This window comes from Theropithecus gelada, chromosome 7b (genome assembly GCF_003255815.1).
Source record: "Theropithecus gelada isolate Dixy chromosome 7b, Tgel_1.0, whole genome shotgun sequence".
In the NCBI taxonomy this organism is placed as follows: domain Eukaryota; kingdom Metazoa; phylum Chordata; class Mammalia; order Primates; family Cercopithecidae; genus Theropithecus; species Theropithecus gelada.
Window position 1 is genome coordinate 54,051,612 of NC_037675.1, and position 14,921 is coordinate 54,066,532.

Here is a 14,921-nt window from a genome sequence, read left to right on the forward strand (position 1 = left end):
TTTTTTTTTTGAGATGGAGTCTTACTCTGTCACCCAGGCTGGAGTGCGATGGTGCCATCTCGGTTCTTTATAACAAATTCTGGTGTGTCCTTTAGAGATCTGAAGTTTTCTTTTTTAAAGTGCTAGTTCTAGTTTTTGAGCTGTTAATATGGTGACTTGAGTTACTGGATCACATTAGATTAGATTTCCTAATATTGAATCATCCTTTTGGTCCAGCAATGGATCCCACTTGGTTGTGATACACTGTTTTCTTAATGTACTGCTGGATTGTATTTGCTAATCTTTTTTTTTTTTTTTCAGGATTTTGGCATCAGTTAAATAGTAAATTGGTTTGTCTTTTTTTTTTTTTTTTTCTATTCTGGTTTTACTGTCTCTATCAGTGTTCTCATTTTTTAATGGAAACTTTCCGTTTCTCTTTGTGCCATAGATCAATTTAGATTAGATTGGAGTTACTTGTCTCTTAATGCATTAGTATATGGCACCTGTGCATTATCTGACCATAATGTTTTATCTAATTCAGTTATTCATTATTTCATTCATTCATATATTTTGACAGTAGACCAATTCTCAGACAACATTCTTCGTTCGGCGTATCAGTTTGGTTTTCTTTTCTTTCTTTTTTTTTCTTTTTTCTTTTTTTTTTTTTTTTTTTGAGGTAGAGTCTTGTGCTCTGTTGCCCTGGCTGGACTGCAGTGGTGCAATCTTAGCTCACTGCAACCTCCGCCTCCTGGGTTCAAGTGATTCTGCTGCCTCAGCCTCCAGAATAGCTGGGATTACAGGTGCCTGCCACCACGCCTGGCTAATTTTTGTGTTTTTAGTAGAGACGAGGTTTCACCATATTGGCCAGGCTGGTCTCAAACTCCGGACCTCAGGTGATCCGCCCACCTTGGCCTCCCAAAGTGCTGAGGTTACAGGTGCGAACCACTGTTCCTGGCCTGGTTTGATTGTCCGATACTCCTCAGGTCACTTTGGAAGTATTTATGATCTTCTGTGTAATCATCGATTTCATAAGAGTTCTACATAGAGTTAAGGAAAATAGTATCTTGTACTTTAATATCTTTTGGTTCTATTATTTTTTTTCTTCATCTGGTTAGTCCATGCCATTTTTCTGAATTCTAATTTCTGCTTGCTTGGTACTTTGCTTTAGTGTTGTTTGCTGCTGCGGTTGTGAATTTCCTGAATTGAAAACTTGGTTTCTTTTTATTCTTTCAAAAATTCAAGGCCACTAATTATCCTCTTTGCATTGTGTTACTCGCATGCTGCAGATTCTCATCGGCATTATTTTTATTGTTACCGCTTGATATTCTGTGATTTCAGTTTTGGTTTTTTTTTTAAATTTAATATATGTTGAGTTTTTTTTTAATTGTATAGGTGACTGGGTTTCAAAATTTTTAATTTTCATATTTAGTTTTATTGTAATCAGAGAATGTTTTTTAGTACATTGTTTTTGATGTTTTCTTTGTGGTTTAATATGTAGTTGTTGTCATGAATTTTATGGGCATTTGAAAAGAAGATGTATTCTGTTTTCAGGGGATAAAGTTAAATGTGTTTGTCCACTTGATCTGTCTTGGGCTGAAATCAGTGAACTGGAATCTATTACTATATTTTTATTTTTTCCTTATTTTTATGTTTACTTTTTCTTTCCACTTTTTTGGTTTTGCAAGTTTGTTTTCTGTACTTACTATTTGGTACATAGAAATTCAAGTTAGGTTTTTATTTTAGTTGTACCCTATTTAAATTTCACGGTTTTTTGGGGGTTTTTTTGTTTGTTTTTTTTTTTAGACAGAGTCTTTCTCTGTTGCCCAGGCTGAAGTGCAGTGGTGCAATCTCGGCTCACTGCAACCTCTGCCTCCTGGGTTCAAGCGATTCTTCTGCCTCAGCCTCCCAAGTAGCTGGGATTACAGGCATGCGTCACCAAGCCCGGCTAATTTTTGTATTTTTAGTAGAGACGGGGTTTCACGAAACATGTTGGCCAGGCTGGTCTTGAACTCCTGACACGATCCGCCCACCTCAGCCTCCCAAAGTGCTGGGATTACAGGTGTGAGCCACTGCGCCCGGACAGATTTCGGTTATTTTACCTTGCAATTAACCTGGTTTAATATTGTAAATCCTACTCTTTCTGTTTGCTTGCATTTGCCTTTTGAGTTTTCCCATTCCTTTGCCTTCAAGCTTGCTTTTTTTTTCATTATTATTATTATACTTTAAGTTCTAGGGTACATGTGCATAACGTGCAGGTTTGTTACATATGTATACTTGTGCCATGTTGGTGTACTGCACCCATCAACTCATCATTTACATCAGGTATAACTCCCAATGCAATCCCTCTCCCCTCCCCCTTCCCCATAATAGGCCCTGGTGTGTGATGTTCCCCTTCCCGAGTGCAAGTGATCTCATTGTTCAATTCCCACCTATGAGTGAGAACATGCAGTGTTTAGTTTTCTGTTCTTGCGATAGTTTGCTGAGAATGATGGTTTCCAGCTGCATCCATGTCCCTACAAAGGACACAAACTCATCCTTTTTTATGGCTGTATAGTATTCCATGGTGTATATGTGCCACATTTTCTTAATCCAGTCTGTCACTGATGGACATTTGGGTTGATTCCAAGTCTTTGCTATTGTGAATAGTGCCGCAGTGAACATACATGTGCATGTGTCTTTATAGCAGCATGATTTATAATCCTTTGGGTATATCCCCAGTAATGGGATGGCTGGGTCATATGGTACTTCTAGTTCTAGATCCTTGAAGAATCGCCATACTGTTTTCCATAATGGTTGAACTAGTTTACAGTCCCACCAATAGTGTAAAAGTGTTGCTATTTCTCCACATCCTCTCCAGCACCTGTTGTTTCCTGACTTTTTAATGATTGCCATTCTAACTGATATGAGATGGTATCTCATTGTGGTTTTGATTTGCATTTCTCTCATGGCCAGTGATGACGAGCATTTTTTCATGTGTCTGTTGGCTGTATGAATGTCTTCTTTTGAGAAATGTCTGTTCATATCCTTTGCCCACTTTTTGATGGGGTTGTTTTTTTCTTGTAAATTTGTTTGAGTTCTTTGTAGGTTCTGGATATTAGCCCTTTGTCAGATGAGTAGATTGCAAAAATTTTCTCCCATTCTGTAGGTTGCCTGTTCACTCTGATGGTAGTTTCTTTTGCTGTGCAGAAGCTCTTTAGTTTAATTAGATTCCATTTGTCAATTTTCACTTTTGTTGCCATTGCTTTTGGTGTTTTAGACATGAAGTCCTTGCCCATGCCTATGTCCTGAATGGTATTCCCTAGGTTTTCTTCTAGGGTTTTTATGGTATTAGGTCTAACATTTAAGTCTCTAATCCATCTTGAATTAATTTGCGTATAAGGAGTAAGGAGAGGATCCAGTTTCAGCTTTCTACTTATGGCTAGCCAATTTTCCTGGCACCATTTATTAAATAGGGAATCCTTTCCCCATTTCTTGTTTTTGTCAGGTTTGTCAAAGATCAGATGGCTGTACATGTGTGGTATTATTTCTGAGGGCTCTGTTCTGTTCCATTGGTCTGCATCTCTGTTTTGGTACCAGTACCATGCTGTTTTGGTTACTGTAGCCTTGTAGTATAGTTTGAAGTCAGGTAGCGTGATGCCTCCAGCTTTGTTCTTTTGACTTAGGGTTGTCTTGGCAATGTGGGGTCTTTTTGGGTTTCATAGGAACTTTAAAGCAGTTTTTTCCAATTCTGTGAAGAAACTCATTGGTAGCTTGATTGGGATGGCATTGAATCTATAAATTACCTTGGGCAGTATGGCCATTTTCATGATATTGATTCTTCCTATCCATGAGCATGGTATGTTCTTCCATTTGTTTGTGTCCTCTTTTATTTCACTGAGCAGTGGTTTGTAGTTCTCCTTGAAGAGGTCCTTTACATCCCTTGTAAGTTGGATTCCTAGGTATTTTATTCTCTTTGAAGCAATTGTGAATGGAAGTTCATTCATGATTTGGTGCTCTGTTTCTAAATCACTTGATTTTAGATGCTTTTCCTCAATATTGTCTAGGATTGAGTTTTGCTATTAAATCTGGTATCATCTGTTTTCTAATAGGTGAATACACTTTCATTTACTGAAAATGACAGGTACAATCTTACATTATTTCATATTATGCTTTCTGTGTTAAAAGGATCCTTTTTTTTAAACTTCTTTTTATAGTTTAAAAGTTTTTGATGTGTTTATGTTTGTTACATAATTTTTAAGGTTTTATTTATTGACTTTTCCTTTTTTTTTTTTTTTTTTTTGAGATAAGTCTCACTCTACTGCCCAGGCTGGAGTACAGTGGTGTGATCTCGGCTCACTGCAGCCTTTGCCTCCTGGGTTTGAATGATTCACACACCTCAGCCTCCCGAGTAGCTGGGATTACAGATATATGTCACCATATCCAGCTAATTTTTGTATTTTTGGTAGAGACGGGGTTTCACCATGTTGGTCAGGATGGTCTCGAATTGCTGAGATCATGTGATCCACCCGCTTCGGCCTCCGAAGTGCTGGGATTACAGGCGTGAGCCACAGTGCCCAGCCCTTAATCCTATATTTCAGTAAGATTCAGCCAATCCTATTACCTGTCCCAGTGTCTTTATTAAACTCTTGGACTTTGAGTATTATTGTTAAGGATAGTTCATGGAAACTATATTCCCGTGGAAACTATCCCTTTGCATATTGGAAAATATTTTTCTCTTGCCCTTATATTTGAATGACAGTGGCTAGATGTAAAATTTTTATTTAGTACTTTTTCCCTAGTGATTTTGTACACAGATCTGATATTAAGTATTTTTTGTTTTTTTGGTTTTTTGGAGATGGAGTCTCACTCTTTCGCCCAGGCTGGAGTGCAGTGGTGCAATCTCGGCTCATTGCAACCTCCACCTCCCGAGTTCAAGTGATTCTCCTGCCTCAGCCTCCTGCGTAGCTGGGATTACAGGCACATGCCACCACACCCAGCTAATTTTATGTTTTTAGTAGAGATGGGGTTTCGCCATGTTAGCCAGGCTGGTCTCAAACTCCTGACCTCAGGTGATATGCCCGCCTTGGCCTCCCAAAGTGTTGGTATTATAGGCGTGAGCCACCACGTCTGGCCTAAATATTGTTTTAGAAAAGTTTGAAGGCAGACCAATTTTAAGATTCCCCCGTTAGGTGAATTGATTTGTGTCAGGAGAAGGTTGTCTAGATCAGCAGTCTGCAACCTTTTTCGCACCAAGGACCAGTTTCATGGAAGACAGTTTTTCTGCAGATGGGGTGGTGGGGGAGATGGTTTCAGGACAAAACTGTTCTACCTCAGATCATCAGGCATTATAAGGAGTGTGCAACCTAGATCCCTCGCATACCATAGGGAGGGATAGGTTTACCACAGGGTTTGCACTCCTGTAAGACTCTAATGCTGCTCTTGATCTAACAGGAGGCAGTGCTCAGGTGGTAATGCTCTGTGGAGTGCCACTCGCTTCCTGCTGTATGGCCCAGTTCCTGACAGACGATGGACTGATTCTGGGGTCTGCAGTCCAGGGGTGGGGACCCCTCATCTAGATGACCATAAGATGCTTTATCAAGGTGTATCCTGGTTTTTTGTGTTTTTGTTTTTTGAGAGGGGTTTTGCACTGTCACCCAGGCTACAGTGCAGTGGTGTGATCATGGTTCACTGTAGCCTTGACCTCCTGGGCTCAAGCGATCTTCCCACCCTAGCTTCCTGAGTAGCTGGGACCATGGGTACACACTACCACACCTGGCTAAGTTGTTTGTTTGTTGTTGTTGTTTGAGACGAAGTCTCACTCTGTTGCCCAAGCTGGAGTGCAATGGCGCGATCTTGGCTCACTGCAACCTCTGCCTCCTGGGTTCAGGCGATTCTTCTGCCTCAGTCTCCCGAGTTGCTGGGATTACAGGCATGTGCCACCAAACTCAGCTAATTTTTGTATTTTTTGTAGAGAGACGGGGTTTCACCATGTTGGTCAGGCTGGTCTGGAACTCCTGACCTCAGGTTATCTGCCTGCCTTGGCCTCCCAAAGTGCTGGGATTACAGGTGTGAGGCCACACACCTGACTTAGTTTTTTAAATTATTTTTGGTAGAGATAGGGTTTTGCCATATTGTCCAGGCTGGTCTCAAACTCCTGGACTCAAGTGATCCTCCTACCTTGGCATCACAAAGTGCTGGGATTACAGGCTGTATCTTGTTGATTGCTCTACATCAGTTTTTTTCTGAGTCATAGTGTGCTCTTACCACTTGGAAATTCAAGCCTTCCCTTATATCAGGAAAGTTGTCTTCTATTGTGTATTTGCCCTTTTGGTTGTTCTGTTTCTGTTTCTTTTTAGTGTACGCCTTACCCCGGTATAGTTTATGTTCCCTTTTTTCTTTATTTGCTCGTTTCTCTGTAAGTATTTTCAGCTTTGTTCTTTTTTTTTCCACTTGATTTTTCTCACATTGTTTTCCATGTCCCATGCTGCATTGTTTCATTAAGTATTTATTTGGCATTGTTTTAATTAGGCACTGACAGTAAAGCAGAGAACAAAACAGACAATAATCCTTGACCTCATGAAACTTATTTAGTGGGAGAATCAGACAGCAAACAAAATGTAGTAGGTCAGAAGTAATGGATCCAAGAAAAGTAAGGCCATGTAAGGAGGGTGGGACAAGAATTGCGTTTTTAGAAGAGTGGTCAGAAATGGGCTTACTGAAAAGTGGTATTTTGAGCAAAGACCTGAAGAAATGCACATATTTGGGGGAAAGCATTTGAGGTAGAGGAATAAGTATAAGTGGTTTGAGGTGGGAGCATAGTTCTTAGAACGATACTCATTTCATCCTAGGGCCAGTCCTCATGACCTCATCCCAACTTAATCACCTGCCGAAGTCCCCACATTAAGTGTTTGGACTTCAACGTATGAATTTTCAGAGGAATGCAAACATTCAATCCTGTAACTGCCATATTTTCTTTGATTAATTTGTTCATAATTTTCATCTGCTTCATGGTATAAGTTTTATGGCATTTTCTTTATGATGTTTGGTCATACTCTTGCTTTTCTGTTTTTTTGGTTTTTTCCTTGTAAAATCTTTGAGTAAGACCTAACACTGGTTCCTTTTTGATTATTAGTCATCTTTGAACTGGAGGTATTCGTCTTAGATCAGTTATTTACCCAAGAATAAAATTGTGGGAAAGGGGCCAGAGGAGTGGTTGGGGAAGGCAGACAGCTTGCATTTTCCCAGGTTCCTTTGGTGGCATGAATCAGTGAGTAAGAAGCAGAGCAGCTTATATCACAGGTTTATTTTGTTTAAATTGATAAACACTGATGTATGTTAGAATCACCTGGGGAATTCTTAACCAAGCCAATGAAATGAAAATCTATGAGGGTGGGGCCTAGGTATGTAGGTTTTAAAGTGCCTCAGGTGATTCTCATGTATATCCAGGCTAGAATTGCTGATTTAGCCTTTCTTTTAGCTACCCACGATCAACTGATGCTTGGCTACGTAAAACCAAATTTCTCTTCCTCCTTACCATACTTACAGCCTGCTGCTTGCAAAAAACGGCAGGTATACATGTTCACATTTTCCTTAATATGTCCCACCTTCTCCCATAGGCCACTCATATTTCCTGACTTTTTCATACCATGCAAGGGCTTGTTGGTTTTATTTTAGGTCACCTTTTTTTAGCGAGCTATGAACTGTACCTACTCTGGCCCACAGAGGAGTTATCTGCTATGCCTAGCTTAGTATGGTTCTATTTTTTGAAAATTGTATTGTGAAATTATAATACATATATAGAAAATGCATAAAATGTAAATAAACATCCATGTAACTATTGCCCAAGTACAGAAACAGAATGTTTACCAGAACGCCAAAAGCCTTTTTCATGCCCCTTCTCAAGCACAAATCTGTTTCTCCCTCCATAAAGGTAACCGCTCTCCTGACCTAGCTGGTAATCAATTCCTTTTCCCCTCATTCTTCTCATTTTCAGGGTAATGGATATTTCCTAGTTTCATCAAATGTTTTCCTTGTTTTCAGAAAAGAGGAAAACAAAAATGCCTTTATTCTTATAACTGGAAGCAGAGGACTATTGAGATTGCCAATTTAGGTTTTTGGTGTTCTTTGGGTTTTTTTTAAACAGATGAAGTCAGAGATCATTATAGCTAATGCCATACTGACTGGCAGTTCAACATGTAGTACCCTAGCGCAAGCTATTAGCCAGACTTGATTTATAGTTATCAGTATTATCAGTAGTTCTGAATTTATGAGACAGGAATTTTAAACTTCCATTTATCTTCAAACAGTATGGCACTAGAGTTTTCAGTACAGATGAAGAATACCAAAAGTGTATTATATATTAATCACTATTTTGGGTACCCAAGAATGTAAATATATATTCAAGGTAATTAACTTTTTTTTTTAAGGAATATGAAGCCATCTACCTAGCAAAATTAACAATACAGATGATGTCACCACTCCAGATAGAAAGGTCATTATCTGTTCATTCTGGTACCACAGGTAAGGATTTTTTTCTTTTTGGAGAAATTTGGGAAGATAATGAAAGGTGGAGAACTTGCTACAGGTTACACTGAACAATTTAAATTGTTTAGAAAACTTGTTAAACTATTGAGCTCAGGTAATTCCAAAAGGATTCATTTTATAATGAATAAATGTGTACTGTAATAAGCTTAAGTCTTTTAAGTAGTAGTACATCCATGTTGTAAAGATTAAAATAAGAAGAAGAATCTGGAGAAGGGGCCCTAAACATGCTTAGGTGATCTTATTAAAAGTAAAGGGTGGTTAATACAGCATGTAGGGTGGCTAATGTGAGCTCTTTTTCTCTTGCCATCAATATTTCCATCCTTTCCTCCATCTGTTGCTATTTCAGAAGTACCCTAAGCCCCTTATTTTCAAAGTTAATCCAGGCATGCTCTCAAAATCTTCCTTTCCCAAGACCGTGCTACCCGTGTTTATCACCTTTGTTTCTCTCCTAACAAAGCACACAAGGTATTTTTAATTTATTTCCAGTTTTTCCTACCCTGCAGTTCACTTCAACCTTTGAACCAACAGTTACATAAGGCAGTAAGAACAGCTTATATACCTAGTTAGCACTGACCTGGAAATTGAGGACAGGTGATCTGATCCACAAGTATAGAATTCATTGCACTCTACTGCACTGCCTATAGTGAGTGATATGACTGTATATTCATCCCCAAGGCTCAACTTCCTAATTGACTTTTTTCTTTCCTTTGCCACATCTATCTAATAATTGCTTTCCGCATCCTATAGGGTCTGTTTTGTCAGTATTGTTAACATTCCTTTTTTTAATAGTGACCTTAATCTAGTTCAGGTCCAGATTTGCCTCCTCTCCAAACTTTTATTTGGTCTGTTCTGTACATAGTGGCCAGACTTATTCCCACGAAAGATATTTCTAATAATGATATTTTTCCTTTGCCAAAGCCTCCTTTGGCTTCATTCCTACAAAAGTTTATAGAATGCCATAAGCCCTTCTGATTTTTCGGTTTCTTTCTCTCCTTGTTCCTCTTTATGTCTGCGTTTCAGAAAACAACTACTGATGGTTTCCTGTGTGTGTCTTTTCCCCACCTAAAGTGCATCACATTTAGTCTCCCTATTCTTGGTTCATATGTCTTCTCCTCAGGAAGACATGATGATTAATTCACTCTTCCTCCAACCCCTAGTCATTTAGAGTTCCCATAGAAGCACAGCACTTCATCTGAAACTTAATCACAGCATCTAGGTTTAGCCTAAGGGCTAGGATATTTTTTCTCATTCAATTGTGTTGATACTATATTTTTATCTTTATTAATTTTATAGTGAAACATTCTTCATATTAGAATGTGCCCTCTGAATTAACATTATTATTACCATGATATAAGAGTCCTGTAGGGCATAAGTTTAAGGTCGTGCCATTGTTAGGCAAAAAACACAGCAGACCCTCTGCTGGTTTAACTGTTCCCTAAAGTTTTCCTCCATTGAGATTCTAATTTCTTTTTTTTTTTTTTTTTTTTGAGACGGAGTCTCGCTGTGCTCCCAGGCTGGAGTGCAGTGGCGTGATCTCGGCTCACTGCAAGCTCCGCCTCCCGGGTTCACGCCATTCTCCCGCCTCAGCCTCCCAAGTAGCTGAGACTACAGGCGCCCGCCACCACGCCCGGCTAGTTTTTTGTATTTTTAGTAGAGACGGGGTTTCACCATGTTAGCCAGGATAGTCTCGATCTCCTGACCTCGTGATCCACCCGCCTCGGCCTCCCAAAGTGCTGGGATTACAGGCTTGAGCCACCGCGCCCGGCCGAGATTCTAATTTCTTGATTATGATTTTTGGGGATATAGAGATAGCTTTGATTCTAAGTGGGAGGTTTCTGTACTAGCAGATGCTGATGTGAAGAATAGATAAAAGAAAATCTCTTTATATGCTTCATACCTTCCTTTCTCCCAACCTAAACTTCCATAGCTTCAGTGGAAAAATATTTTCAGCTGCTCTTCATAACAGCCTCTATGAAAGCAAAAAGATTATCTACAAAAAATTATACAAGATTAATTTCCTAAATTTTATGCCCTAAGTCACATGTTTATGGTGCCTAAAAAACAACTTGATAACAAAACATTTGTGTATTATCTCTTTAAAAGGTCTGTTTTCACACTAGTTCAAAAATTATTATTTATTTTATATGTAATACCTAAGACATACTTAATAATTGAGAAGGAAAATATATCCTGTCATGGAGATTAAAAAGTTATAATATTTAGGTAATGTAGATAACAAAGGAATTTACTAAATTTTGCTATAAGTTCAGTTGTGGAATTTTCATAGTGTATACATGATCACTTAATGAATAACAAAAATTTTACTTGCTGTAACGTTTTAACATGAATTTATTTTAGTGCCCTTTTAATCTTCATGCAATAACTTTTAGGCAGTTTGAAGAGAACACATGAAGAAGAGGATGATTTTGGAAACATGCAAGTGGCAACTGCACAGAATGGCTGACTGAAGAGCAACATTATAGAGTGTGAATTTCTATTTGGGAAGGAGAAAATACAAGAGACAATTATAATGTAAAATGGTAAAAACATAAGTAGTTTTTTTTTTCAATTACATGTTGCTTCCAGACATACTTCTCTGCAACTTGTTGAGCAACATTTTAAGATGTTGGACTTCTGCAATAGATGGCACTGATGGTTTTACTCCTTTAAAAAAAAAAAAAACATACACACACACACTTTACAAGTTTTATTATAAACCAAGAATTTTGGACTTGCAAAGAGGTATTATTGCAATAATGCACTTTTCATACTTGAAATTTATTTGTATGATATAAAGTTATTACTTTAAACAAAATGCAAGTATGGGGGGATTGTTTATAAAGTTTGGGTAATTTATAACAAAAGAATTTGCTAAGGTTTGCTAAAAATTCATTTTTCTGTTCTATATATTACATTTTTAACATAATTTTACAGTTCAGTTTTATGATGGAGCCTCTTACAGAAACATTAACAAAATGCAGGAACCTGCCACATTTCTTTTTTAGTATAACTTAATAGCTTAATTACCATTTTATTTTTTATACTTCTTGTTCCATTATTAATCTTTAAATCATGACCCTAATCAGCTGTTCTTACTTTAACGTGATCTAATTATTGCTTCCTTTCTTATTACTTTCCTAATTTGTTTATTCTACATTAAAGAAAACTACAGTTTCAATGATAAAAGGAAAATGTTTTGATTTATAGTACCAAGTGCTTAAAAACAAGGATAGTGTCAGATTTTCAAGTGACTTTCCTTTTTGCATTTTTTGGCGGTAAAAGCCAAATGTTGTATTTGTTCTTTTCAGAGTTGTCCAGCCCTTTTTTCCTTTGTCCAAAATGATTCTAAATAGAATCTAATAAACCAATGTAGCACCATTTTTTTCTAAATGAAGCCCCAAAAAAGAAAAGTGCCTTGCATCGTTTTTAAAAAACTTAAATCCTCATGACCTCTAAATTAGTATGAACACTGAAAAGTTCTTAACATTTTTGTGTAATTTCCTTTCTTTTTAAACCATAAATTAGTTTAAACTGAAAGTATGAGACTGGAAGAAACATTAGTAAATCATTTGGAATATAGAATGTTTACTCTTCCCTTTTATGTTGTCTTAATGATTCTGTGAGATTGTTCCGGCTCAGACAGAAGCTTTTCTTTGGGGAAGGTGATTTGTGGGAGACTCTATTGTATTTTAAATTAGCATTTTAATCCATTCTTGACATTCAGTTAGTCCATATCTGCCCCATAATTTGCTTTAGTAAAGTCACTTTATGGATTTTTGGCTATGTTTTAGTTTGTGTGTATAAAAGTTCTAAGAAAACACTTTTGCTATTTTAAGTATGTAAGGGAAGAGAGGAGTGTTTTTAACTTTTTATAGTGGATGACTTTAGGGTAGTACAAACAAAACTCCTTTGTATCTAACTTTTCTCAATCCTCTCTTGAGGTGCTTTACTAATGGGAATGATTTCTCTATGTTCCCTTGGTACCAAGAGGTACTATGCAAAGTAACCTGTTACACCAAGTTACTTGCTTTGCTTTCCTCTCTATGATGTGATAATACAGTAAAAGCTTTCTTATCCAGCATAGTGGGAGAGTAGAGATTAATTTAAATTGTTAATTAAGAGTTAATTCCTATTGACCCAGGTGATATTCCTCTTCTGATTTCCCTCCCCTTCCCTTCTCTTATCTTACAACTGTGAAAACAGCATATTGTTAATCTTGTTGTCATCCAGTATTCTGCTTTGTGATTAGGTCCTTTGGTGTGCAGTGGTCTAGTGGAGTCAAGATTTGCATTGGGTTTTCTAAAATTCCAGTTGATAAAAGTTCCAGATAACATAGCTTTCCTGTATATAGATCACTACTGGGCAGGTCAGCAAAGATCTCTTACAATGTAATAACAATCTGTGATATTTCATTTAGCAGAAACTCTGCTTAAAAGAATCTTCATAATAATAAGTTTAGGTTTTAAAAACTTGTTTCATAAATATACATATATCCAATCTAGTAACCTGGCCAAAAGAACAGATTTTGTTATTGATAATTTGTAGCTGGTAATTTTCCACTTTTTCTATCCACTGTAATTTTTATGTTGTCACGAAAGTGCCTGCCCAGTACTGTATATTAGTCTCTCACAAACACTGGGAAAAGGGACTCTCATCATCTTGAGTACTCTAGATATATATATATATATATATATATATATATATATATATTTTTTTTTTTTTTCTTGAGACAGAATCTCTCATGTCACCCAGGCTGGATTGCAGTGGCGCGATCTTGGCTCACTGCAACCTCCACCTCCCAGGTTCAAGTGATTCTCCTGCCTCAGCCTCCCGAGTAGCTGGGATTACAGTCGCATGCCACCATGCCTGGCTAATTTTTGTAGTTTTAGTAGAGATGGGGTTTCACCATTTCGGCCAGGCTGGTCTCAAATTCCTGACCTCAAGTGATCCACCCACCTTGGGCTCCCAAAGTACTGGGATCATAAGCTTGAGCCACTGCGCCCGGCTGAGTACAATATTAATGTAGACAAACCATGAAGTTTATTTTTTCATATAAGAACATTACAAGTTTGTTTTTTCTTACATCTGTCCACCTAATGTTCAAGTAGTTCTGGTAGCTCTTCCTATTCTTTATTCTATTTGATTCCATTTCTGTGATTCCTTTATTACCATTGATGTTTTGTGATAGTTAACTATGATAAATTTAATCATGATTTATTTTCTAGAGTATTTAAAGTGGGAGTGATCACCCAATTCCAACATTAAAAGTGTAATCTGGGCCCATAATTTATAGTGAAATTGTTATCAAAACATAGGGAAACTGTATTACTGTTCATTTTGAAAATATGAAACTTGAGTATTGAAAGTATTCAAACCTGGAATGGCAGTATTCTAATTTCAGTTAATTGGTTCATGTTAATTTCTTGCCTATTAGATGTTTAAACAGCAGTGTCCTTTGTTTACTTATATCTACTCTATGGTGGAAATGTTAAACCATGATAGCTTTTGCTACCAGCTCAACCACTTTTAGAACAGTTGTGGGGAGATTTTATGCTTCATCTGAGTTTAGAAGTAATGTCAGAAAATGTTAAGCATGTCCGTATTAAGAAAATATAAGGTTTCTAATTGTCTTATTAATATGGTAATTCAAGTGAATTAGAAATATTTAACTGCAATCTTGAATTATAAAGTTGAGATATATGTATCTCTCTGAAGATCTCAACTTGATGTAAAGTAAATGAGCAGTTACCTGGCGGATTTTTTTTTTTTTAATAACTGATTTAATCCATAATCTCATAACAAACATAGCTTCACCTCAGTATTTTCTTTCTTTCTTCGTTCAACAGTGCTCCAATAAGGGAATGCTAGAAAATAGGTGAGAAGTACTGAAAGACCTTTTTTTTAAAAAATTATTGATTAGAAAAGGTCTCTAGGGTCTTCGAATGCTGGATTTTTTTTTTTTTTTGGTCTTTCCCATCTGTGGCAGCTAAAACAAAAATCACTCAAAATATTCAGGTTTACATGTTAGCTCTCTCTCATAGGGAGTTGCCATACCTCACAGTTCAAAGTGTATTCTATAGATCAGTAACATTATACTGACATGTAATTGCAGTTTACTATGCAGCAAAAATGATTCAAGAAGAAAAATAACCTACAGTGTCTATATACCTTTGTATACACAATTGCTTAAGTTACTCTGCTTTTAACATTTGTACTTGGATAAAATGCTTATGTCTGTATAGGAATGTCACAGTACAAGATGCTGCTAGCCCAGGCACAAAGTATTAAAATTATTTTGTGAAGATTGGTGGTTGTATTAAAACTGCTGTGCCAATATACCTCCAAAATATTGAAAAGCTCATTCATACTGCTGCTTATGCCTCAAAACTTCTTTACTTAGATTGTTATCTACTGGGTAA

The 14,921-nt window shown here is 37.1% G+C and overlaps 1 protein-coding gene across 1 annotated transcript in view; it reads left to right on the plus strand.

Annotated features, from left to right (window-relative positions):
- The window catches only part of STYX (serine/threonine/tyrosine interacting protein), a 53,964-nt gene extending 39,115 nt beyond the window's left edge, over positions 1-14,849 (plus strand). Inside the window, exons 10-11 of the mRNA XM_025392328.1 lie at positions 8,385-8,478; positions 10,893-14,849. Coding sequence (XP_025248113.1) covers positions 8,385-8,478; positions 10,893-10,966 — 168 coding nt within the window. The 3' untranslated portion in view covers positions 10,967-14,849. The remainder of the gene's footprint in view (positions 1-8,384; positions 8,479-10,892) is intronic.
- The last annotated feature ends 72 nt before the right edge of the window (positions 14,850-14,921 follow it).